At 51.3% G+C, this 27,368-nt stretch overlaps 1 protein-coding gene across 1 annotated transcript in view; it reads right to left on the minus strand.

Moving 5' to 3' along the window:
- CACNA1B (calcium voltage-gated channel subunit alpha1 B) overlaps nt 1-27,368 on the minus strand; it is a 173,664-nt gene that overhangs the window by 34,615 nt on the left and 111,681 nt on the right. Inside the window, exons 24-35 of the mRNA XM_081281719.1 lie at nt 26,331-26,437; nt 23,652-23,748; nt 22,052-22,212; nt 19,358-19,495; nt 19,059-19,260; nt 18,624-18,788; nt 18,237-18,347; nt 17,790-17,873; nt 5,855-5,971; nt 5,443-5,508; nt 3,955-4,046; nt 1,970-2,114 (exon numbers count right to left, since the gene is read on the minus strand). Coding sequence (XP_081137845.1) covers nt 1,970-2,114; nt 3,955-4,046; nt 5,443-5,508; nt 5,855-5,971; nt 17,790-17,873; nt 18,237-18,347; nt 18,624-18,788; nt 19,059-19,260; nt 19,358-19,495; nt 22,052-22,212; nt 23,652-23,748; nt 26,331-26,437 — 1,485 coding nt within the window. The remainder of the gene's footprint in view (nt 1-1,969; nt 2,115-3,954; nt 4,047-5,442; nt 5,509-5,854; nt 5,972-17,789; nt 17,874-18,236; nt 18,348-18,623; nt 18,789-19,058; nt 19,261-19,357; nt 19,496-22,051; nt 22,213-23,651; nt 23,749-26,330; nt 26,438-27,368) is intronic.

The raw sequence follows: 27,368 nt of genomic DNA on the forward strand, positions 1-27,368 counted from the left end.
CCTTTTTAGGGCATAGCCTTTTCTTGGTGAAGTGTTCTGGGATACCTGATTATTGTGAGATTTTCAATAAATTTCCAAGTGGGTTTTTCCTAGTACAGTTTTCCTGCTAGTTCTTGGGTAATGGTCAGTGTATTTTCATACAGTGAGCATTGTGTCAGAACTTGAGGCTCCCTCTTTCCCTGCAGGTCTCACAAGAGCAAGGTCCTTCTTATAGGTCAGGCAGTTGTGTTGCATAAAGCAGGGTATGTGGCATAGACCTTCTGTGGTCGCTCTGTGACTCATATGTACCCTTCTCTCCTCCTTATACTTGTCTTGGAAAGCCTGAATCTGGAAAATTCAATTCTCTACTTAAGGCTCTAAGGAGTGGACATGGTTGAGAAAAGCACAGGTCACATTAGCCCTGCTCACAGGCTATGGCCGCAGATCTGATGCTTCCTGGCACCATCTGCTGCTGGGAAGAGCTGCTGTTCCTTCTATGCCCCTCACCTCCATTTTTACGCGAATCCACCAAAAGGCTTTTGTTCCCCTCCATGCCTATACAAACTGTCCTCGCAAGAGTCACCAGTGGCCTCTGCCATTCTTTCTTAGTCCTTCTCTCACTCTACTTTCCAACAGCACTTTGTGGGGTGGGCTACTCTCCCTCAAGAGACACTTTCTTCCTTGGGCCTCTGGGGTGCTGCTCTCTCCTGGCTCTCCACCTGCCTCACTGATAGCTCCTCAGCCCCTGGATCTAGCTGTTGAGAGCCACAGCCCAAGTGGCCCCACCCAGCAAACTTCCAGCTGATTGGCTCCTCTGCGGTGATGCTCATTGGGCTGTTTCCCGGCCCTTCAGACCACGGAGCTGCTCATTAGGGGACTCTTTTGGCTCCGCCCACATGACCCAGCCAATCGGTCTCAAGAGCAGGAGGAGTGGGGGGTTGAGAGGCTCACCGGAAGCCGGTGGTGGCAGTTGGGCTCTGAGGGAATTCCTGAAGAGCTCGTGTGGTTCAGCGTGTGTTCTAAAAATAAAGTTCGTTTCTGCTTGACAAGTGGCTTGTGAATTGTGCTCAGCCAGACTGTGGCATCCAGAACTCCTGACTGCTCAAAATTCAGCACCAAGAGCTTGTTTAAACTCAAGATTCCTGGATCCCTCTTCCAGAGATCCTGATACAGTAAGTCTGGAGCCCCTGGGAATCTGCTCTTTAAAACAGCATTCAAGTGATGCTTAAGCCACACATAGATTGCTGGGCTGCACTAAAGTGGGACCCAGAGAGCATCCTCCACTCACACAGATACCCCGAAAACTGATGGTAACTCCTTCCATTCTCCAGCCCAGAGGTCATACCTGCAGCTCTCCACACTTTATCTCAGAGGGGCAGCCCCTCACCCATCACCAGGGAATCCCAGGGTGTAGCTTTCTAATCTCTTTTTCGATCTGGCCAACTCTGCCTTAAAATGTAGCACCACCCATTTTGAGCTAGTCCCTCATGCCCTTCTCTAGGTCACTTCAGCCCACTCACCTCCATGTTCACACTAGAGCCCCCTCCTCACATCCCCACAGAAGCCAAGCTGCAGAACAGGAAGTAGACCTTGTTGCACTCTTGCTTCAAGGCTTCCGCAAGCCTAGAGTAAGATCCACCCTCCTTAGACCAGCCTGCCATTTCTCCCACCTGGCTCACTGCACCAGGCATGCTGGCTGAGGGGCTGCTTCTTCACCTCCCACCACTACAGTGAACCTTCCAAGACCTGGACACTGAGGGGCAGCTGCCCCCTGAAATGCAACCCTTTCATGGAAGTCAGGCAGGGCCACTAGAGCTTGTCTTCAAGTGGGTCCTTCCTAGGCTGAAGAGGCTGTTGCTCTCAAGGAGCAAAGGCCTCACCACCGCATCAGCTTACCATGTGGCATGGGTCAAAGTCAGTGATCAACAGGAGATGCAGGGCCCTGAGCTAGCCTGAGCAGACAGACGTGGGCACAGTGATCGGGACTCACCAGGAAGGAGCAAAGGAAGATGAAGGACACGAAGTAGAAGTAGGCAAAGTCACTCCCACACTCACTGGCGTTGGCATCTGGGTCACAGGCCCGGTTGCTCAGACAAGACAGCATGATTTCATGCCAGGCCTCCCCCGTGGCACTCCTGAAAAGAAGAACAGAGCTGTGAGTCCATAATCGGAGGCCTGGAGGGCAAACCTCCAGTGACACCAGAGCCCTGGCCAGCCCAGAAGGTGGGGGCCAAGTCCTCAGGAGAGCTGGGCCAAGGGGAGCCCTCGCTGGGCCCCTGTACATGGAGCCTTTGCCATTATGTTTCCGAACTGGTCATCAATCGAGGAGAGTAATCCAGTGCACTGTGGGCACTCCTTGGAGGACACAACCTAGTCTCATCCCAAACACAGGCTATTCTTACCCTTGTTTCTAGAAGCAGCAGCTTCTAGAACGGCTACCTTTCCAGCCACTCAGGCCAAAGCAACTGTATCATCCCTGCCTCCTCCCTTCATATCCTATCCATCAGCTCAGGCTCCTTCAGAAAGAGCAGCTCTGTTTTCACCTGGTGCCTCACAGCAGCACCCTTCCAGGTGTCATGCGGGGCCACAAGGTGCAGGCCTGAAGTTGTCACTTCTTTCAGACCTTCCCATGCTCCCTCACTCCTCATGAAGACCAAACCCACATAGCTGAGCTCAGCCCCAGGGACCTGAAACCTGATCTCTCCCACCCTCAGCCCTCAGCCCTCCTCAGTCCACTTGCACACCACTCTCTGTGCCCAGAATCCCTGGAGGACACCCTGCCCTGAGCAGCCACTTGGGACTCTGCAGAACACACAGCCAGCACCAGTGCCCACCAATGATGCCAGGAGTGGGGGGTTTCCTATAGTCAACGGGCCTATGCCAATCCAAGTGATGGAAGCACCCCCTTGTGATGCAAAGTTCAGGGAAACAGAAATCTTGGAAAACACAGGCCTAAGGCAGACTCAGAGGGTGGCCTCAAATCTTTGTGGCATGGGGAAGAGCAATAATAAATGAAGAAATAAATCTAATGTAACTGCTGAAGCTCGGAGAATCAATATGATCTGAGAAAGAATGAGCCTGAGGATGCCTGTCTATCTTATGCAAGAAACAAGAGCCAGAATGTTCCCCAGGCAGTGCAGCAAACAGGGGCCCTGAAGCAGCCCTGCCTCTGCATGAAGGAGCTCTCTGGAAGGTCTGATGTCAGCACCCACCCCATAAGTCCCTAAAGAGTTCCTTTCCTGTCCTGGAAAAACGAGGGAGACGCAGGAGGCAGTGAAACACATTCACCCTTCCCCCAGCCCTCAAGTCTACACCCAGACCAGGACAGCCAGGGCCCAGTCACAGAGAGTGCTCCACAGCCCAGGACAGCATCTGGGCTTGAGCTGCTTCTGAACACACCCCTGCCAAAGAGGCCTGTGCAGGCCCGAAGCTTGTTCCCAAGGTCTCCAGGTTCCACCTCCATGCTCCCACATTCCACCTTTTTACTCTTGCTTACTCTTTGGCGTAAGGGGGGTGTGTCAAGACCAGAAGTTCTGGCCAGCAGAGCTCCTTGGGCCAGGAGCAGCAGCAGTCTCCCCCTCTACACCTGCCCCTCCCTTTCTCACCCATCCCATGACCAATACTGCTTCTAGCTGTGGAAGCTGGGGCCAGCTCACTGCACAACCCTGCAGGCGTTCCCTGTCCTAACAGGGTGCAGCCTCCTGGGAGCCTTCTGGCTGCCAACCACACAGCAAGGGCAAGGCAGGCAGGCCTGGCTCAGAGCTCCCAGGTTCCTCCCTTAGGGGCTTCTTGCCAGTCTGTCCTGAGGCCAGGGCAGACTTCAAGAGCCTCTGGATGAGCAGAGAGGGAAGGACCGGAAAAGTCCTCTAAGGAAAAGCAGCATGATTTGAGGGTTAGAAGAGAGTGGTCCCCAGGGTGAGACCCACCCTCCTCCATCCTGAGCAGAGTGGACATCAATGTGACCACCCAACATACCTGAACAACAGCATCAGGGCTTGTAAGAATGTGCGGAAGTTATTGTGCCGGTTGATGCTGGTGTCGTCATCCAAGGCAATGTTTCCAAACACCTAAAATGGAGAATAGCAGCATGTTGATGCTGCAGGATTCCCAGAGCCACAGTGGGTAGACCAGGCAAGAGAGGGAATGCGTGCAATCTGGAGGGCCCCACATGAGACAGTTGATCACACCCTAGTTCCATGGCTCAGCATGAGCCAGGCTCCAGGAGCTCTGAGCCTGTTTCTAGATGCAAGTCTGATGAATGGGAATGGGGGCCCAGATCTGCTATGCACAAGACAGGAAGCTCACTTATTAACAGTTCCAAAGCAGGAATTATACTATCATACTGGCAAAAGCTCTGAGAAATCACTGGAAATATTCCTTTTTTTTTTCTTTTTTCAGTACTGGGGATTGAACCAGGAGTGCTCTACCACTGAGCTACTCCCTTAGCCCTTTTTAATTTTTATTTTGAGACAGGGTCTCACTAAGTTGTCTCAAACTTGTGATCCTCCTGCTTTAGCCTCCTGAGTAGTGGAATCATAGGTATGTGTACACCCAGCTAGATCACTGGAAAAATTCTTTTAAAACATTTGTGCAAATGGTGCAATGGGATCTTTATCTATTATAACTGATTTTTTTCAGGGTAACAATGCAAATGAATCAAGAACCATCTTCAGCTTAAAATTTGGCTGAAAATTAATAAACTATTACATTTCCACAAAGATCAGTAACATGCATGTTCTTATACATCCAAAAACTAAAGCAAGTGTGTGTGTGTGTGTGTGTGTGTGTGTGTGTGTAGGTGTGTTTGCTTTAAAAAACATCAAATCTCAGCAAACTCTAAATCAAGAGAACATTTCAGCCTGTGAATTAAAGACTTGGATACTGGCACCTCCCATACTAATTTTACACTCAGTCCATTCTCCTCCCCACTGCTGGGAGGGGCCAGATGACCATGGGTTATAGCAGGACACTGCTTTACATATTTAAGTATTTTTTTCCCCAAATAACTGACAAAGTATTCTTGGGAAATCAAACAACTTAAACCACACAGACTGAGCTCATTGAGGACCTGATCTGAGGCTCCTCAGGAGCATGTGATCTCCACTAAGGAGTGGAGGGGGCACCTTCAGACTGGCCAGCAGCCACTCCACACCGTACAGATGTTTCCAATGCCCCAGTTGTACCTGAAGGCCACCCAGACCTCAGAAACATGGCAGTGCACTTTCCCAGAGAGAAAGGAGTGGATGGACGGCTAGACTGCCCCTCCTGGGAGTGCCTGGACACCCTCCAAGCAACAGTGTCTGAAAACAGCTGTCTCACTCCTCACACCAGTGTCCGACTCACAGCAGAGGCTCACTGTGTGTCAGTTTATTACTGTTACCATTTAAGGACCACAACACATTCCCAGTGGCCCGAGTGGACGAGAGCTCTGCATCCAGCCCTGTCAGGACAAGCAGCACCCACCTGCATGCCGATGATGGCGTAGATGAAGAACAGCATGGCAATGAGGAGGCACACATAGGGCAGCGCCTGCAGACACATGGGCAGGTCAGGTCCTCTACCTCTCCACGGCCACACAGACCTCAGCCTAGCCCAGCTCCAGGCCCACCCTCCAAGTGACAGGCCCTGTTTCTTCATCTATAAACTGGGGTCATAAAACCGATCTCAATGGTTTTGTGGGCATTGAGGAGATAACCTGTGGTCACTCAAACTGTATTTATAAACTGCAAAAGGACAATGGTGCACACACCCTTCCAAAGAAGGGGGGAACTCTGGGGGTCAGGGAATCATGACCGAGGAGGAGGATGACAGCCCTGGAGGGAGCTGCCCTGCCCTGCCCTGCCTTGCCCTGCCCTGCCTCTGGCGCCTGCTTCACCTTGAAGGACTGGACGAAGGTCCACAGCAGGATGCGGATGGTGTAGCCCTGGCGCAGCAGCTTGACGAGCCGCGCAGCTCTGAAGAGGCGAAGGAAGCTGAGGTTGATGAAGTTGTTCTGTAGAGAAGAGGGATGCCCTCTCATCTTTGGAAATCGCCCCCCAAAAGGGCAACCTACACCCCACAACCTCTCCACAAGTCCCTGTGGCCCCAAAGTGGTTAAAAAGAAATTGAAATAAAGTCACTATTCAGTCTAAGCAGTAATGGCCACCAGAAAACCTTCCAAAAGGAAAGCTTATTGTTGCAAGTCACGCTTCATGCAGCAAATCAGAGACATCCCCTATTCTAGGGCCACCCCGACAGGGGGACACAGAGAAGGAGCTCTCCAAAGTGGCTCCTTGCTGCCAGGTGGGGTAGGATCACCTGTGGGACTCCAACAGTGACCACCTCTCATGGGAACAGCCAGCCAAGCTGTCCAGGTGCTGGGCATGATGGTTCTCAGGTGGGCACCCCTGAAGGGACCCCCCGCCTGGGCTTAGTGGCTGCGCTCCTCCCTACCAGCCCAGCCATTTCTACTGGGACCCACCGGGCTCTGCGGGGACTGCTCCAGGAGCTGCTGACACTTACGAAAGGGACAGGTGCAGTCACTCTGCTGCTCTCACCCCAGGTCTCTGCTGCCGAGAACCAGGACACTTGGTACTGCGCCCTCACCCAAGGGCTCAAAACTAACCACAGAGACAAACCGATCAACCCCAGACTCCAAAGTTTACCTGGGAGTGAGGAATCCCCGGCCCCAGACACCCTGGACTATTGGCAAGCCTTTTCAGAAGAGGGTGGCTCTGGGGAGGTGTCCGTGCATAGGTGGGGGTTCCTGTAGAGCCAGGCACTGTATGTCTGTCTACTTGGGGACCAGGTACCTGCACACACACGGCCTGAGAGCAGCTTCCTGACACTTTGGTATTTTTAAATATACAAGCAGCTCAGGCTCAGACACATTTGTGTTGTCAAGATTCAGTCATCAAATAAAGAGAAAAGAGAACACAGATGTTGAATGAGACAGCAGCAGCAGGAGAGCACATGCAAACGCAGAAACAGGGAAAGCCTGGCAGCACTCAAGGGCTGCCTATCACAACAAGGGAGGTGGAGGGATGGGCTCACACTTACTTCCAGGGACCCACTCTCAAGGGACACTTCTGCCTTGCCTGTGGCTCCCACCAGGGTGGCAGGATCTCTGAGTTTCTCTGCAGGCTGGAAACAGACAGTCACGGGAGGTTCTGGCTCTCAGGCAGAAAGCTGAGTCCTAAAGGTGGGATCAGTGGGCATAAGGGTGATGTGGACCTTGTCCACATCAGCAAGAGGGTGGGAGTGGGACTCGAGGCATGCCCTGCGGGGTGCACAGCTAAGCCTGCAGCTCCCCACCAATTCAGGCTGAGGAGAGAGAATCTCAGTGGTACACACTGGAAATAACTGCCCACTGACCACTTCAGACCCCAAGGACATAGACAGTCACCAGTGGGGGATCCTTTTGAAACCCCCTACTCAAATAGGTCTGGAGAAGCAAGGATCTTAACAATGCAAGGCCTGTCCAGCTCAAAGCAATCTGTGGCTGGGCAGTGGCACTCAGGAGAATTCCTGAAAATGTGGGAGAAATACAGACTCCTGGTAACAAAGAAGGGGCAGAATATGAGAGGGCAGACAAAGGGCCGGTGACACTCGGCCCCACTCAGCTGCTGTAGTGGAGACCAGTTCTCCATCCCTGCTCCTAGACTTCTCTCTGGGCTCCTGCAAGTGCTGGGGGAGGGTGAGTGCAGACAGACAGGCAGCCCTGGAGAGTTGTGAAGGCAGATGATAACAGTCACAGATGCCCAAGCAGAGTGATGGGCTGGGGACCGCCATGCTAACTGCATGCAGGACAGCGGGACAGCAAGACAGGGCTGTGTGCCGTGCACTGCCACCTCTGGCCTCAGCCGCCCTGAAGTTAGACATGGCCTGCCCTTCCTCCCAAGACCCATGGTTTCTGCTGCACAAGAAATGCTACGCCCACTTGGAAGCTACCCTTTTTGCAACCTCACTCAGCCTGTGCACCCACAGTAAGACGAGGGAACACTGGTCTCGCCCTTCCATCTCAGTCTCCTTGCCCACAACCTGGCAACACTAGGGACATCAATGCCCAGGTGGCAAGGGACAACTGAGGAAAGAAATTTGGAAGTATAGTGAGCTTTGTAAGGACACTGTCCCACAAAGCCAACCTGGCTGACCCAGCCACGACTAGCATCTACATCCAAGGCCACCATGCTTCTAGCCAGTCACAAGAGAGGGAGGCCTTACTCCTGAAGGCCTCCAAGGAATTCAGTCAGACCCATGGATACCTGATGACCACACACCACACCACAGGATGAGGTCCTGCTATCATAACCAGACTGCTCTCTTAGTTCCACTAACGTGGGCTGATTGTGCAAAGGAGAGGAAATGTGCATATACACACACTCCCCACGTCCACCAGTCATGAAGGCCAGGACAAGGAGGAGAGAGACAGGTGGCCACTGCCTGGCCTGAGCTGGAGGCTGTGCAGAGGATGTGGCTAGGCATTTCCTCAGCATTCAATGCCATTTTCTCAAAACGCAAGCTTTCCACTTTAGATGTAAAACCCTGTGCAACATTCAGTTTCTGCACAGAAACCTCAAAGATCTGCTCCTTTGGATGAATTTTCACAGCCACAGCTAAAGCTAATTGCTACCAAACACCCTTATTCTCTCAAAACCACTGAAGAGGGCTGGGGCTATAGCTCAGTGGTAGAGTGCTTGCCTAGCATGTGTGAGGCACTGGGTTTGATCCTCTGCGTCACATAAAAAAATAAATAAAATGAAGATGTCATGTCCACCTACAACAAAAAATATTAAAAAAAAAAAAAAACTTCTGAAGACCTGGAGGGAGGCCTCAGTTGCACCTGTATACTGCAAGAGCTTGGGCAACAGTGTGCACACACTCCAGTGATAATCTAGAGTAGGGATCCCTGAGCCCCTCTGTCTGCTGGGACAGAGACCCTCCTACTCAGGCCCCACATGACCCTCTCTGATTCAGAGTCCAAATCTCCAAACTTCCCATGAACCCAGTGCCCCTGGCCCAACTCCCTAAGGAAGGGCTTATCCAGGAAGGACAGATGCAACAGGGGACTTCACCAAGGCCACCTGGGCAAACCAAACCTATGCTGTGCGTTGGCATGATAGGGACACTGAAGAGAGGAGGTGAGTGTGCAACAGAAACCACAGACTCCCAGGGACCAGGGCCAACCTCGTCAGGCAAAACCTCCTGAGTCATGCCAGTCTCAGCAGGAACTTCTGCCCTGGGCACTTACCCCCCATCCCAGAAAGTTCCACTTCCCCTCCTTGGCAAGGGCCCAGATTCCAACAGCTCCTGGAGGCCCTCTGAAGCCCCTGCTGGACCCCAGGGGTAGGGGAGAGTGCATGGGAGGCCAGAGGTGAGAATACAGCAGAATCCAGCTCACGCCTCAGAGGGCAGCAGGTAGGAGCCCCAGAAACAGAGAGAAAAGAAGAGCAGGCAGAGCGAGGACTCGTAAAACTGTTTAAAGTCACAAACCAACCGTTTCCTATATGTGATGTTTTCATGGATGGGTATTTGCGTATTATTTACAAATTGGGGTGGTTTGAGCAGCAGGCGCGCAACATACAGACGGAGACATGGGTTTTCGCATTGTATGTTGGTTGGGTGGCGTGAGTCAGCAGGTAGGTTAAGGTAAATCAAGAACAAAAACAGAAAACAAAAGAGAAAATGAGTCATAAACACAAGCAAAAACTTAAACTCTGAATACTTAACTAGAAAACTTCAGGATTTTGTAAACTGCATATTTTTCTTGAAATGCATGAACTCAAACTTATTTTGAGATCTGTAGGTTATGAGACTGCAGCTCTATTTGCATTCTTGTTTTAATGCAAATCCAAAGATGACTCACAGACAATAGTTCATTTTTATTTCCAGGCAAAGAAATCAATGTCAGTTTTAAGTGAGTTTGGAGCCCTTTCTCCAGGGATCCTTGCTAAGACTATGGATTTATTTTGATTTTTCAATTGGGGATCAAAACTGACACTCATATTTTTGCCTAAGAAAAAAAAGTGCATTTGCAAAGTAAATATATGAAGTGGCTCCAAATGAAAAACAAACAAATAAACAAACAAAACACCACCGATCCATGTGATGGCTGTCCTTTCATCTGTTCTCCTCCAGGCAGAGAAGGCCAATGACCAAAGCTCCAACAGCAATGGCAGCCAAAGGGTAGATAAGTGTTCACACAGGGCAGCTTCTCCCTCTCCCACCAGCCTGCCAAGGGCTTGCCTTAAGTGAGGCCTGACAGCTTACAGGCCTCCCTGGCCTATCCAGCAGCTGAGGGACAGCATGCTGGGTCATTTCAGTGGCCTACACTGCAGGAGGCCTCTGTGCACCTGTGATGTCAGCCAGCATCCCTGCCCACCTCCTCTTATGCCTTCTCATCTATCAGGAGTCTGGTGCAGAAACCCTGAAGTTGCCCTTCCAACTTGGAGCTGTTGGATCACTTTAGCTGGGGAAACAAATATTCCTGTTTCCAAGAAGCCCCACAGGTCCCAGGAACTCAGCCAGCCTGGTCTTCAGAAACTGCACTGAATCTGATGCTTCTGGGGGGATGCACACAGTGATGGGGCAGCCCCCAGGAAAGCCACCCCACCAGGAGCTGGTAAAGCAAAGCAACCTTGGTTTACTTTTTTATTTATTTTTAAATGTTATTTATTTTTGATATTATTGTATTTTTCTACCTTTACTTAATCAATTAATTTATTTTTATGTGGTGTTAAGGATTAAACCCAGTGCCTCACACGTGCCAGGCTAGCGCTCTACCACTGAGCTACAACCACTGCCCTTGGTTTTCTTTTTAAATGGAAGATTTCAGCCTCTTTGCTTAGAATACTCACATCATTAACTGTTGAAAACCATGAAATATACCACATAAACAAAATAATATGTCTAAATATTTTAAAGAACAGTAAACCAAATATCCACATATTTATCACACAGCTGAAGAGCAGATGGCTCACTGTGATGCCCTCCTGCTTCCTTCCTGCCCTCTGGGTGAAGCAGCTGGCCTTCATCCTGGTCAACAATCACTTGTCCTTGCAGTTCTTTCATAGACCCTAAATGCATCCCACATCTGCCAGTTCTCAGCCTCACAGTGGCAGCTGTGCAAACGTGGCCGAGAGTGAGCAGACACTGCCTCCCAGAAGCATCCGTATCACCCTAGCCATCAGTCCCGTGCCTGCAGTTATCTCACCGTCTCCTCAGTCTTCATTGCCTTGTGCTGCTGACACACTCTCTACACATCTGGGTGCTTGGCTGCTGGCTCAGCGGCAGTTATCACAAACAGATGTTGTGATGTCTATCCGAAGACACGGAGGCAGAGGTGCACATCACCAACTTGATGACTACAGCAAACTTTTCAAAGAGGTGGCCCCCATCGAGACCTCACCAGCTGGCTGGAGAGCTCTGGGCACTTCACATCCTTGGCAACACTAGGCACTGTCAGCATTTGCAAACTCTGACAACCAGCAGATGTGAAATGGCATTGCCATGTCATTTCAGTCAAAATTTCTCCTATTATTAGTTAAGTTGAGCATCTTTTCCCACGTTAATTGGCTACTTATGTTTTCTACTCTGTAAAATGCCCAATTGTACCTTCTGCCCATTTAGTTGCTTTTGTTTTTCCAATCAACTTGCAGAAAAGCTGTGCATATTCTGGACACTAGCCTCTGCCCCTGGTATACGCTCCTGCTCACCGCCCCAGGCTCTAAATGATGGGGGTGTCCCAGGGCTCAGCTACTCATCCCATATACCAACCTCCTCCTGTCTTGTGGGTCTAACTCCATTTTATATGCTTAGGATCCAAACTTCATACCACTAGTCTGAACTCGCTCCCAAATTCCAAGCCCTCTGTACAACCCTCTGGGGAGTCTCACAGAAGCCCCAGACCTAACACGCCCAAGTTGCACCTGAACTTCATCACAAACCCACTCAGCCCATACTCTTTCCCATTTCAATTCAAGCAGCCCAGTTTTCCAAGTACTCAGGCCACAGTTCAATGTCACTCTTGCCTTGTCCTACATACCCACATCAGATCTGGCTGCTGCCCTACTAGAGATGCAGCCAGAGTTCAGTAGCTCCCTGCCCCACAGCCTGGCTCCCAGCAGGAATGCTCTGTGGCAAGGCCCCCAGGCCTCACACCTTAGGCCAACACCCCAAATCGGCATCTCTTTCTCTTGAGGGCTTTTCCAGGCCAGGCCAAAGGGGTCATGGGTCTAACATTCTCTGCCCTCCCCTGCAAGCCTTCAGCTGTGACTGAGCCCCAGCACTCCATGGAGGGAACAGCACTTTCCACATGATCAGAGCCCCAGTGTGACTGAGCTCCAGCTGTCCCAGGTGACTTCTGGATAACGCGCCTTCTGTTGGCAGCCACTGTGCCCCTTCTCATTTCACCATTCCCTACCAGTGTTCCCAGGATCACCTCCCAAACAAAAGGCTTGCACCCAACTCACATGTCAGGCTGTGCTTCAGGGAGACCCCAACAGAGAGTGCCCCAACAGGTCCACTGCCACTGCTCCCTTCCCACTGAGCAGGCAAAGCTGTGTCTTAACCACCAGGTCGCATCATCCCTCTTCCTGAGACCTTCCAAACTCTCCCAACAGAGAAGCCGAGGCGCACTGATGCACGGCCTTCCTCTGCCCTCCATGGCCACCTCCCCTTGCTCAGTTGGCTCAGCAACACCTCCTGTCCTCCCTCACACACCCAGTTGGCACAGACCCCGTGCATATGAACAAGAGATCTGACAGAGCTTCCAGTTTTGACTGGAGGCTTTATATATCTTGTTAACAAAGTGTCTTGTTCCCAGGTCTTAGGGATAATCTCCTGTAGGTTCTAGGAGTTCAAAGTTTGCCTCTTATGAGTCCTTCGTTCCCCTGAAACTGACTTGGAATGATCTCTGGCCTTACCCATGCTAACCTCCAGTGACCCTCACGACGACGGCAGCAGAGTCAGTGCTGTCCTACACCACCCCGTACACAGGAGAGTTCTGACCTGAGGCTGACCCCCGTCTTGCTCAGCCTTCCCTGAGCCAACACTGCGTGTCCTCATCACCCCAGCTCTACAGCTAGTCTCAGCCGGAGGAGCAGACTCCCTCTGGCACCACCCAAACAACCCAGTTGATGTCCTTAAATATCTTGTTTGAGACTGTTTCTCTTTCTCATTTTAGAAGCAGCTTGTAAAATTCCAAAGTAAATAAACAAAAACCTTGGTATTTTTATTGGGATTGCATGAAATCTACAAATCAATTTGAGGGAATCAAAATTCTGTGAAATTGACACCCATTAATTCAACTCCACCTATTTAAGCCTTCTTTAATGCCTTTCAATAAAGTCCAGCAATTTTCTGCATAAAGATTTTGTGCAGATTTTATTAGGTTTCTGTCAGGAATGCTGACTGAGTAATCTACCCTCTGCAACTGTGCTCTGGCCAGTCGAATGCTCCAGCACACTCCAGTCGGTTTTAGAGCCCCCTGGACATGGCTGACAACCGTGCTCACTCCCTCCTAGCCCTTACATATTTGTTTATTTATTTGTCCTACTTATTCAGTAAGCCCCCACGGGAGACCTACAGAGCAGCAGGTGCTGTGCTACGCATCCAGGAGCTGACGTCCTCATGAGGCAACAGGCAGTCTACTGCTGGTCAGGCCTGAAGCTCAGCCTGGAGGAAGACGGACAGCAGACAGCATGGTGTTTCCTGACTTCGAAAGGAATTCTTTCCAAATTTCACCATGACATAATGTGTGCATAGGATTCTTTGTGGCTATCCTTTATGAAGTCACCAATTCCTGATTGCTAATAACATTTATCATGACTAAAATTTGAATTTTATTGGAGATCTTTTCTGAATCCATGAGACAATCACATTAATAGTCTCCTTTGATACGTTAATGTGAATTATTATAATAGCTTTTCCAAGTTGAACCTTGAATTCCTGGAATAAGCCTGACTCATATTTTCTTTTCTGAACACTGTTAGATTTAGGCTGCTTACATACTGATTCGGATTTTGCATCTCTCATTAATAAGTAAGTGTGGATTGTGATATTATTTCTTAGATAATGGTATTGAGCTAATATTAGGCATATATAATTAGTTAGGAAATGTTAATTCTTTTTCTAGTCTCTAGAAAAAAATTGTCTAAGACCAGAAATAATCATTCCTTGTATTTTAGATAGAAACCTCACATACAAGACCATCAGAGCAAGGTGTTTTCTTTATGGGAAGATTGTTTTTGGACTCAGTGGCTTTCTTGCTGCGATAAAGAACCACTTAGGGTTTTATCTCATCTCTGTCAGATTTGATCACTTGTATTTTTCTAGTAATTACTCATGTACCTAAGTCTGTAAACACACTAGCAGAAGTGGTTTGGAGCAATCTGGGTGTCTCCCTCCCGTGCATCTGCAGCCACCACTCACACCACCTTCCATTTAATGACCTTCTTCTCTTTGGGTGACCAGCCAGAGTATGTCAACTTCTAAGTCTTCCAAGAACACACACTTCACTGATTCTCTTCTGTGTGTTTCTTTTCTTTTTAATTCTGTGGGGTTTTTGTTGTTGTTGTTTATTTTGCTTTCACTTTTCAGTACAGGGATTTGAACCCAGGGCTTCACATGTGCTAGACAAGTGCTCTACCACTAAGCTCTACCCCAGCCATGGCCCCTTCTTAATTTCTATTCTTATATTTTCTTGTACTTTATTCAAACTTATTCTGTTCTTTTTCTTTCTTTCTTTCTTTAGCTGTAGATGGACCAATATCTTTATTTTATTTATTTATTTTTATGTGATCCTGAGGATCAAACCCAGTGCCTCACATGGGCTAGGCAAGTGCTCTACCACTGAGCCACAACCTCAGCCCCTCTGCTCTTCTTTTTCTAACTTATATTAATGTCCAACTCATTGAGTTGCACATTGTACTATTTTTAGAATATAAGCATTTAGGAGTTGGAAGTTCTTTCCAAGTACAGTCATTCTCAGTTACTATGGAGATTGGTCTTAGGAGCATCCCAAAGGCTCAAGTCCCTTATATAATATGGTACAGTATTTGCACATAACCTATGCACATACCTCTGTATTCTTTAAATCATTTCTAGATGACTTCGAACAACTAAGATAATGAAAATGCTCTGTAAACTTTCACTGTACTGCATTGCTCAGGGAATAATGGCAGGAAGAAAGTTGGCCCATGTTCAGTACAGATGCAATTTTTTTTCAAATATCTTTGATCTGTGGTTGGTTGAATGTGTTGGTTGGAGGTAGGACCCACAGATGCTGAGGACCAACTGTGCTGCCAGGCTGTGTCTCATGAGCTTTACTGTATGGTATTCTCACTGTTTTCTGCTGGATGTATTTTGAATTCACATCATTACTCCATTTTGATCCATGACTCGCTGGGAAGTGTCCTTGCACACTATTGTTGCAGCCACACCCCTCTGATCTCTGCTACTTATGCCACACTGGATCCCCATGCTTTCTCATGCAGAAAGCCTGACTCTGGATGCCCAGGCTCCTGCAGCTGCCAGAACCTTCTCAGCAGATGGAGGCACACAGCTGTATACTCCTGCCTGGCTGGGACAACACTGAAGTGAGGGTCACATTACCTGGGGTCCCATGGAGGAAGGCCAGCACTGTGCCTTGGAATTCCTTGACGCTGCCTTCCTCCCCCTCCTTACCAGGTACTCCTGGGAACAATTCTAATGAGTTGCATTTGGATTACAGGGTTGAACCTTCTCTGGAAGCAGACTCTCGGGAAGAGCCCCAGGAGTTGCTCACTGGTCAGATTAGCAACAGAACTGTGGACACCTGTCCTTGGACAAACCTGAGTGGGGCACAGAAGATACAGGAAGATGCTGGGAAAGACCCACGTGTAAGACCCAAGTACCACCAGCTGGCTGGCTCCCAGAGAGACGGCACCAGGATGCTCTGGCACTGCCCATGTCCACAGGCCTGCACTACCTCACGAGGGCCCCACCCAGCGACAGCCTCAGAGAGACTGGTGAGGCAGTGTGGACAAAGAGGTCATCCTGCTTAGGATTACAGCAGGGTCCCAGCAGAGGGAGAGGCTGGTCAAGTATGGAGAAGACAAACAGATGAGCCCTGAGAGGGGCATGGTGTGCTGGGCACTAGGCCACACACAGCTGCCCACCAAAGCACAAGCCACTGGAGACCAGTGTTGGACAAGCTGATGTTGGCCAGTCTCTGCCCTCACTAGTCCCAGTGCACACACGGTGGATCTCTGAAGGGAGCAGCCACGATGGCCAAGATCCTCTCAGCAGAACTGGGCTAGCCACAGTCAGTGCCAACTGCGCAGCACATTGACAGGGGTCCTCAGGCAGTGCAGAGCCCTGACTGCCCAGGTATCCATGCCTGCTCACCACGAGAGCAGAGACGCTGCCTAACAGTAGGGGAGGGAAGATCTGTCTGGGAATCAGAGGTTCCCTGGGGCCTTCCTGGATGCTCCTCTGGCCAATCTTAACTATGACTGGACCATTACACAGCCATAGCCAGACAAAGGATGGCAAGCAGGGTCTTGGCTATTCAGAGTCTGGGACCCCTCATCATGCTACCCACCAGAGCAACAGAAGACCAGCTACAGGTCAGAGGCTCTGGAAGTAGTGATGCAGAGATGAAGACGTCGACTCCGCAGAGGTCCACACAGCAGGGAGCCCCACCCAGTCTCCCACAGGCTGTGACTAGCACATCTCAAGAATGCACAGTACACCCAGTGAGCAAGGGTAGAGCCGAGGGGGGCCACAGGAGCCTGCTTTCCAGCACAATCCTGTGACCATGCGGCCAATGACTGCCAATGGCATCAGTGCTGCCAGAGTCTGTGTCACCTGCACGTGGTATTCTTGGGGAGTGGGAGGGTGCCTGGGGATGACACTTAGCCCCATGCAGCTCCTTTTCCCTTCAGGGACCTCTCAAGAGGGGTAACCCCAATCATCTCCCAGAAGATTTGGCTCCAGATGTGGCAACGCTGGTCCTCTTCCTCTTTCCCAGCCATTTTCTCAGCCCCTCCACTGGTTCTTCTTTTAAGAAGTAACTTTTACATGAATCCTCATTTCAGGGTTTGCTCCCAGAGAATTCAACCTGGGGCCTAATCAATGAGGTTTTCTGCCATTTTGTTTCCAATAACTCATGACACTATAAAAAATGGTACTTTATGATTCAAGAGTGTGGAATCTGTTGAGGTGAATTTACGTCCCAACACTGATCACTTTTAGATACAATCCGTAAGTGTTTGATAGGAACATCTCCAGACAGATAGCGACTATGTGCACATATACATATACGTGGCACAAACCTGGTTTTTAAATAGAAAGTCTTTTTTTTGACAGAATTTTTTAATATTTATTTTTCAGTTTTCGGTGGACACAACATCTTTATTTTTTTATTTTTATGTGGTACTGAGGATCAAACCCAGCGCCCCGCGCATGCCAGGCAAACGCGTTACCGCTTGAGCCACATCACCAGGCCTTAAATATAAATTCTTACTAGATGCGGCTTACGTACTTTTGAGACCAAGTTGCTAGATGCAACTAGCAGTAGACACCTATAAACCTAAAGATTCATGTCTTCTTGATCAGGTAATACCATGGAGTTCCAGGTGATCCTCAGGCCACCAACACAGAAGACATTGGGGGCCACAACACCCAATCCCCAAGGTACTCCTCTGGAAAGGAGCCTCCCCTGCCCCAGGTATCCTGGGGGGTTCAGGAGGGAACAAATACATCAGGACCTGGGGACGCATGAAGGAGAGAACCCTCTAGAAGGAAACCATGTGAGGGCCCCACTGGGGGAAGCAGGCAATGCCACTTACCGCAATCTCTGTTACCAAAATATCAGTAATACTTCCCAACACAGTGACAAAGTCAAAGACATTCCAGGCATCTCTGAAATAGTTCTAGAGAAAAAGAAGGGCAGTTAGTGCCACTGACTGGCAAGGGCTCCACTGGGCACACTGTCCATGATCAAGAAGCAAGCAAGGGTGACAGATCCCAGGAGAAGGCCCGTGACGAGTAGATACCTCCAGCCCGGGCAGATGCAGAATTGAGAGCCACATGTAGAGAGAGGAGGGTCCCAACCCGGCATGCACCCAGGACCAGGACAAGATTCAGGCAGCTGAGAGTGTAGCCTTCCCTGGGGCCCCCAAAGAATCACACGTGTTCTGGAGACTTGGGGAATTCCCAGCTCCAAACTGTGAGCCCCAAATGCTGCCCAACAGAGAGGGAGCCACCATGCAGGCCACCAGAAGGCTGGTACATACCAGCACCCCAAAGGCGATGATCTTCAGCACACACTCCAGGGAGAACATGGAGGTAAACACCATGTTCAGGCACTTCAGCATCAGCTCATACTCATAAGGCGCATCGTAGAACTGCCGGGAATGAGTGCCAGTGGCTGAGGGCTCGGCAGCCACAGGAGGCAGCCAGAACTCCACACCTGCCCACCCCTCCTTGTTTCTCTTGAGTTCTCCCAGAGCCTTCTCACTGTCTTGGCTCCCAGACCACAAAAGGAACAGCATCCCATAGGCACTCTGTGCTGGCCAGGACAGAGGCAGCTGCAGCTCCGGCATGTGCCAAAAGGAAGTAGATCCACTCCCACCCAGGCTCAAGCTGGGCTCTGACCCCCTCCTCCGCATGGGGCTTCGTACCTTCATCATCAGCACTACTGTGTTGAGGGCTATCATGGCCATGATGAAGTACTCGAAGGGGGGGGAGACCACAAACGTCCATGTCTTATACTGGAACGACTGCTTGTTTTGGGGCATATACCGTGTCAGGGGCTTGGCGCTGATGGCAAAGTCAATGCAGGCCCTCTGTGTGGAAAGAAGGGCAGCTTGAGCCCAGGTGGAGCCCAACCCATCAGCACCTGCTACAAAGTACTACTACAAACAATAACACTGAAAGAGCAGGCAGCAGAGGCAGCCTGGGGCCTCCTCCAGTAGGCCCCAACTGCCCAGACATGGTCTCCCATTACAGGAAGAAGGAGGCCTGCCCACACTGTCCATGAGTGATGTGCGTGCGGAAGGAAAGCCTGGTGTTCTGCCCACACTGCCCATCACAGAAGGTCCCGAGGCATCGCCTACCTCATTCTTCTCCAGGCTGCATTCAGACATCACCTTGTCCCCCTGCTCCTGGAAGGTGATGATGATCAAGGCCACAAAGATGTTGACAAAAAAGAAGGGGAAGACCACAAAGTAGACCACATAGAAGATGGATAGCTCCATGCGAAACCCAGGGCTTGGCCCCTGCTCTTCGTAGGTGGCATCCACGGAGTGTTTCAGCACCCTGGTTGGGGGAGGGCAGTGTCAAGGGAGCTTCCTGGGAAGCTCAGGGCACCGCAGGGCGGGTCAGGTTGGCACCCTGAGGCTGCACGGGCACTCACATGGGCCACCCTTCTCCGGTGGACACCGTGAAGAGTGTGAGCAGGGCCCAGAGCACGTTGTCATAGTGGAAGTCGTATTTCTTCCACTGCCTTGGTTGAGCTTCCACTTCCTCCTTTTCATAATCCAAATACTGACCCCTGCAGGCAGGAGCACACATAAGCGCACAGTTAAACCTAAGGGACCCAACAAACCTCTGTGTCCATGGTCAGCTGGCATTTGGAGAGGGCACTGAGTACACTCCACATGGAAGGAGCAGGCTCCTCCACAGTCAGTGCTGTAGAACTGCATTCCACTCAGGGCTGAGAAGAGCAGACTCAAGCTCCTACCTCAGTCCACACATAGAAAGTAACTCAAGATCAAAGTCCTAAATGTAAGTGCTAAGACCACAAAACTCAGATGAAAACGGACAAATCTCTATGACTTCGTATTTAGGAATGGAGCCTTAGATATGGAACCAAAATCATGAGCAAGAAAAGAAAAAAAGACGGTAAATTGAACTTCATCAAAATTTAAAACTCTGTACCTCAAAGGACACCATCAAGAAAGTGGAAAGATGATCCATGAAAGTGGGAAGAGTATTTATTAGTCATCTACAGATCAGGGGTTGGTACCCAGAAAATATAAAGTACTACTACAAACAATAAGAAGACAACCTAATTTTTAAAATGGGTCAAGTATCCAAACAGTCATTTCTCCTAAGAAGACATACAAAGGGCCGACAGGCACTTGAACAGATGCTCAACAGCAGCAGCCATTGAGGGAAAGAACATTAAAACTCTCCTGAGACATCAGCCCACTTCGTGAACAGGAACATGATGAAAACAGAAGACACAGGAAGGAAAATAAGAAGTGTTGATGAGGACCTGGAGAAAGCGAAACCCTGGCACCAGTTCGGATAGGAATGGAAAATGACTCAGCCACCCTAGAAACAGCCTGGCATCTCCTCAGGCAGCTCAACACAGCTCCCAGACACCATCAGGCCCACTCCTGCCCTACCATCAGCAGGCCCATGAACAGATACCCCATGGCACAGCAGGGAACAGAGAAGGCACTGACCACCACAGCACAGAGGGACACCAAGGCCCCATTCACTGTGCTGAGGCCAGTCCCGGAGGGCTGCATAGTGTCTGCCTCCACATGTGGAATGTCCACAGCAGGGCAATCCAGACATGGAACACCAGCTCAGAGCTACATAGGGCTAGGGACAGGGACAGAGAGGACAGCTAAAAGGTACAGGTTGGGTTGGATTTTATTTTGTTTGGTTTGGGGTTTGGGGTTTTTTTAAGGTGATAAAAATGTGTGTCTGTGAATATAACAAGAGTCACTGAGTTGTACACACTAAATAGGATTATGTGAATAAGCTTCATGGCATGTGAACTATAAAAACAAAGAATCCCATTGCAGTAGGTAAAGGATGATCTTGCCCAATCAGTGGTGTTGGGAAACTGGACACTCACCTTCAGGAAGTCCATCTTTTGCCCTGCCTCACACACACTCAACTCCAGTAGGCTGCAGATCTCAACATGAGAGGCAAAAGCAACACTGTCAGAAAAAAACACCCCTGACTGCAGGACATGGAGGAGTAAACATGAGAAAATAAAAAAGTTAAGTTGCACTATGTTAAAATCAAAAACTTGTTCTTTAAAAAGCACCACTGAAAGAGCAGAAAGCACTCTACAAAGGAGGGATATCAGTAAAGGCCTACCCAGGAATAAGAGCACTCCTGCAAATCCACCCACAGAGAGAGACAACCACACACGAACACGCAACAACTGGGATGGACACTGCCCAGGAAGGGCGGCTATGCAGCCAAACTATCCAGGGGAGGGGGCTCAACCTTGCTGGTAGCACATGTGCAAATCAAACCACAGAGCCCAGGAAGGCTGGAGAGCTAGACAGGGACACAGGGCACACTGGAAGATGTGGGGTACCGCGAGCTCCCGTTCACACTGAAGAGGTGTCACTGCACAATCATGTGGCAGCATCAGTGACATGTGCATAGCCTGCGACCCCTTCTAGATAGACAGCACCCAGATGGGACGTGCGCATGGATGCTCACAGCAGCACTGCCCGTGACAGCCCCCCGGAGATCTGTCAAGAGCCTTCACCACAAAGTGGATGAGTGAGCAGTGTGACATCCACACAGCCAGAGACAACTGGGGCCTCTGCTGCACAGGTGGGAAGGAGCTGCCAGCACCGTCTTGTTTAGGTGCACATAGTCACCCTTCCACTCCCTGGCTCCTCCCTGAGGACACCTCTCCTGTCTGTCTTGAAAGTAGGGCCAGGCCCAGGAAGATCTGAGAAACCCCGTGGACAGTGAAAGCAACACCAGCCATGGCCAAGCCCTCTGATTTTCATGGTCCAACCTAGACCTCCAGCAAGATTTAGAGGGTCCTGACATACCTTGATGGCCAAGGTGTGTGCAGGACAGTGGCTCCTTGGATAGCTGCTGGCAGGAAGAAGTACTCTGAGCACAGCTGGTCCCTGACCCCTCAGAGGAGGGGATGGGGCACACTACCCCCTCTTGTGCATGGCATCAGCACATCCCAGGCAAGCCCTCCAGCCCTTGCCCAGTGTCCCCACTTTGTAAATAAGTCTCCTGAGCCATGTGACCAGCCCCACATGATCCTGAGGGAACACCAGGGGTTCTCTGCAATCTGGGGCTGAGGGCTTTGCACCCTGCCTCAGTTTACCTGCAGTCCCTCTCCAGCTCCTTGGATTCATCAGTGCAGTAGAAAAACTTCCCTTTGAAGAGCTGAACTGCAATGACGGCAAATATGAACATGAAGAGCATGTAGACAATCAGGATGTTCAGCACATTCTTCAGGGAGTTCACCACACAGTCAAACACAGCCTGCAGGGAGGAGGGACAGAGCCGTGAGGGACAGGTGGGGGCCAGAGGAAAGGCCCTACCATGTGAGAAGGTAGAGCTGGGATGAAGGGGTGGGACCACGAGGGAAGGAGGAGCCCTGAGACGGGGCAGGGCCAGAAGGGAGGCAGGGAGAGGAGGAGCCCTGAGGGCGGGCAGGGCTATGGTGGAGGTGGAGCCATGGGAAGGGCAGGGTCACTAGGGAGGGTGGGTCCACAAGGGAGGCAGGGAGATGTGGAGTCAAGGGGAGACACAGGGGCAGGAAAGGGGACCAGAAGAGAGGACAGGGAGGGCAGGCTACAGGCTCAGAACCTCAGGACCACTGAGACCCAGACACCATGGCATTCCAGGACCCTGCAAGGCCCTCAGGCTCCTGCCCATGTAAGGCCACCACCAGGCAGCTTGACAGGAAGTTGACTGGTGCTGTCTCTCTCTCATGAGGGGAGCCATACAGAACTTCTGAGAGTGGCAGCGGGTGCTAGAAGGGGCAGATGAACGCCCAGAAGAACTTGCTTTACAGTTGGGAGTTGGGCCCCAGAGGGGCAGGGCCTACTCAGAGGGGATGTGGAAGCCTCCTGCCCTTCCCCTGGTCTTGCTCCTACTCATGAACAACAGTGATGTGGGGCAGACTGAGGATGAAGCAGCAGAGTGCTGTGGCTCCAAGGACTACAGGACAGGGACTCTGGGCACATTCTGGGGCCCTGAGGGGACTCTCTGGTCCGTGACTGACCACCACCCACCAGGCTTGCTCTCAGGTTCTGGACCTTGCACACCCCATGCTGCTCTCAGAGCTGAGGCAGCACCTCTCAGGATGTCCTGCTACAAATGTCCACAGAGGTCTGGACCCATGAAGCCACTGTGCTGTGTGCAGCACCCCTCCTGTGCAGCACCAGGTGTAACTCCTGAAAGGATTCAGGGCCTCTGGGTACCCTCCTAGGCCACATCAGATTCCAAGCAAATGCTTTCTGCAGTTCCACGTGGCCTCACGAGAATGCCCTGTACAAAGTCAGGAGTGCTCCTCTGTGCCTGGCGCGGGCCCTGTAATCACTAGACTGGGTCGATTCTCTTCCTTTATGCAGAACTTCAGTTGTGTCCACCCTGCAGGGCCCAGTCCCACAGTCACTTTCTGGAGCCTCTGAGTGCCAGCAACGCCCCTCACATAATACATCCCCCTCAGCAGCCCCTTCCTTCCTGTCCTGCATGGATGAGGAAAATAGCATCTCTCATCTGGCACTGCTGGGATAAGAAAGAGGGGTCTACAGGAGTCTGTTGGGAATGAGCTCTCCTTAGGCAGGTGCTTAGAGCTGAACAAGTCCATCCTCATGCAGGTACCTGTTCACACACACTCTTGTACCACCTGCACACACATGCATGCACATGCGGACGCACAGCATGCCCCTCAAGCCCCAACTCCAGGCTCCAACCTTGAGCTTAGGCAGTCGTTTGATGGTCTTGAGGGGCCGCAAGACGCGAAGAACTCTCAGGGACTTGATGGTGTTGATGTCTTTCCCTTTGGATCCTCTAGAAGGGAGAAGCCGCTAATGCAGATAGGCAGAACATGTGGGTATGCCTGGCCCCGCACAGCCCACGGGGTCTGGCTCTCAATGCCCTGAGCATTTTGTCTGGAGACTGCAGGGTACAGCACCCAGAGCAGAAAGGTCTCTTTCTGTAGCTGCTTTATCTGAGAACAGGGGCCAGACGAGGGCCAGGTCAGCACAACGAGTACACAGGGACAGTTGAGCTTACAGTTGGAAGAACCCATTCTTGCAGACCACAGTGGCTATTTCCATCTCTCCAGTGCTCCCAACACCCACCCCTAAATCAGCTTCCAGCAACAAAGAGGACTGAGGGGGCTGGCGTGTGCCTACAGACCAGGAGTGAGGGCTGTGAGCATGCCTGTGGTACTAGAACCTTCTCCCAGCGCTGCAAGAGTCATGAGCCTGCTTTTCACTCCACATGGCAGGAGTAAAGGGATTTGTCTGGCCTCTGCCCTATAGACCTCTGCCTATCCTCAGCTGTCCAATGCTCCTCCAGGTGACAAGAAACCAAAAGGAAGAGGGAAGAGGGAGGTGGAGGAAAAGAGTAAGAAAGAGACAGTTACAAAATTAGAGCAATAACAGAAGCAGAAAGCAGGAATAGGGAGAGACAGAAAGACACACAGGCATAGGAAGCTACAGAGACACTAAGGTCACCAAGAAAATAGTAGACAGAAAAACTCAGATGAAAGATGGGGAGACAGGAATTCATATGGGAAAATTCAAGGCACCAGAAGCAAGCTATGGAGCCAGGGGTCAGCAGACCCAGATCGGGACCCTCATGGAAGAAGCCAGAGCAGACCCAGATGGCTTTCTCTGCTGTCAGGGATCCAGGAAGTGGCAGCCTGATTGGAGATGTGAGGGGTGATGGCCCTGCCCCTGCCCCTTACCCCCAGTAGGCCAGCAGTGAAAGAAGGTATCCTGCTGAAGAGGTCATGCTCAGAGGCAGAGTGGGCAGCAGCCACTCACAGGGACCCTGCTCCAGCCTACTCTGAGGCCCTTTCCCACCAAGATCCCTGGGGCCTGGCCTGCATGGGGTTGGCCTGTCCCCGTGACTGCCCTTGGGTTCCAGCAAAGCCCTGGACGGAGTGGGGAGCAGGCTGTACAGCCCAGGCCTTTCTCATGGGGAAAGGAGAACTTGGGCCTAGCCCCACATTCCAGAATCAGGTGGAACTGTTTCTGAAATACTGGGTTTGGCCACTTCTCACCCAGCACTCCCTGAACACACACTCCCACCCAGCTCGCCCCAGGAAAAGAGGGGAACAAAGGGGCCTGCGCCAGGCTCACAGAGCCCAGGCCAGGACAGAGGCTTGCTGGGAAGAGCTCTCCAAAACAGGCTACCCTTGGGGCTCAGGGCCTGCTCAAGGCCACAGGGCTGGGTCCCATCCTGCCCCTGCTCCTAACTGGGCCTTCTCTGACACTCCTGCTGCAGTTCTTGTCCCAAGGGCCCTCACTGATATACTGGCAAAATTCTCACTTCCTTCATCATAGAAAGAGATTTACTGGTACACCCAGAGGAGACACCAGGAGCTTCAGGGGGCTGGCCAGGAGAGGAAAGAAAGCCACATTTCCAGAGGAATCCCAGGGGAAAGCGCCTCAGCATGTCCAGCTTCCTGGGCCCTGGGCACAGTTGGCAGTCCCACTCAGGGCCCTCATTGCCCTCCAAGCCGAAGTTTGAGCCTCCATCACTCACACCCTAACCAAGGGCAGTGTCAAGCCCAGCCCAGCCCCAGCTCCAGCCCCAGCTCCCACCCAGTCCCCAGAGGCAAGGCAGGAAAGGTGGCTTGTGGATGGCTCCTGGCAGCATGCAGCCCAGATGGGGTGGATATGAATGGATGAGAGTGAGGCCAGTGGAGGCTGTGGGTGTGCCATGATGTCGGGCAGTAAGGGGGAGGGGGAGGCATTACCCCATGAAGCTCCTACCGGAGTCCAGCGACAGGAAGACAAAGAGAACAGAGTCAGTGCTAAGGGAGGCAGAGTTGGGGCCTCTGTCAGTGTATCCCACCCCGGGGGGCAGGGAAGATGAAGAAACTTCTCGCAGTGTCTGGTCTCTACTGGGGTTTTCCTTGTGTCTGGATAGCACCCCACAACTTCCCTCATGCCTCCTGCCCAAGCACCCCACTCCCTCACAGGGCCTGAGGGAGCCACCCACCACCCAGCTACCCACCCAGATGAACATCACTCATTCAAGGGTCAAAAGGAACACTCTCACCCCCACAGGAAAGGGGTCCACCAGCTCTCACTGGGGCAGAAAACATAGGTCAGGTACTGACCTCCAAGCAGGTAAATATACTCCAAAGGACCCCCCAAGGCAGAGGCCAAAAAGCCAGAGAGGCTGCACATCCCATCCCAGAACCAGAGGCTGTGCTGGGAACAGATGGGCCATGGAGCCTCCTAACCTACAAGGTCCAGTCCCAGCAGGCAGGGACAGTCCACCCCCCCCCGGGCAGTCACAGAGCCACATCTAGGGAGACCATCAGTGTTCCTTTCCCTCTCTCCCACACCCCCACACCCCAGTATGGTCCTGGGATTGCACCCACAGGATCCAGAGTAGATGTGATTACTTACGAGAAGGCAAATGCCACCAGGGCCCCACTGACCACAATGAAATCCAAAATGTTCCACAGGTCCCGAAAGTAGGCTCCAGGGTGCAGCAGCAGTCCTAAGTCAATCATCTACAAGGAAAAACACACATTAGGGAACAGTATATTCCAGAAAGAGAGGCAGAGCCAGGCTCCAGCCGTGGGGCAAGGCATGGTCTAGGCACACCCTTCCAGCAGGAAGCTCAGTGCACAAGTAAGCACATCTAAGACTTCCATGCAGCTCTATCCACCTTCCCACACTTTTGTAGGTTACAGCCTCTGATGGCCTCAAAGAAGCCTCGACCCAGCTACTCCACAAGGTGCATGGCTGCTTGGTGCCCAACTTCCTGGATCCCCATGAGTTGGTGAAGTCTCTGTCTCCATTCACTCCTCCACTGCTGGGGACAGGCACACACTCAGCTCCAGCTCCAAGGAGCTCACACCTTACCCAGACCTGGGAGGGTCAGCTCAGGGCAGTGGGAAGAACTGCTGGTCAGAATTCCAAGGACTTTCATTCTCATGCTGGCTCTGCTACACCTAGTACTGTGATTCTGACAAGAACCGTGACTCAGCCTCAGCTTCATCATCTGTGAGTTCTGTGTCAGTATGCGACTTTGCAAGTGCACAGAATAGCAGAGGTAACATGTTTGGGCACCCTTGTGAGTGCTCCGCACATGGAACCACCCCAAGTACACTGCACACTGCCACAACTTAGGCTACACTGAAGTCACAGATGTTCAGCCGGACACACATCTATGCAAACATACCTCAGGACACCCTTGCCAAATGTGGACAGGGCCCTGCAGAGGAAGATGAGGTTGCAATGACACGGTGAACTTAATCTGTCATCAAACCCTGGATTCCTGATGCATGTAGTCTTCAGCATTCAAAGCCAACAGTCCTCCAGCCAAGTCCTCTCTCCCCAAGATCCCTGTGTCCCCTGCCCCCACTCCCTTTGCGGCTGCCAGGCAATCCTAGAGGAAGGACTGAGTCCACACACACAAGTTAAAGAAAACCCATAACC

The sequence above is a fragment of the Spermophilus citellus genome, assembly GCF_964194105.1.
Source record: "Spermophilus citellus genome assembly, chromosome: 2".
NCBI classification, from domain to species: domain Eukaryota; kingdom Metazoa; phylum Chordata; class Mammalia; order Rodentia; family Sciuridae; genus Spermophilus; species Spermophilus citellus.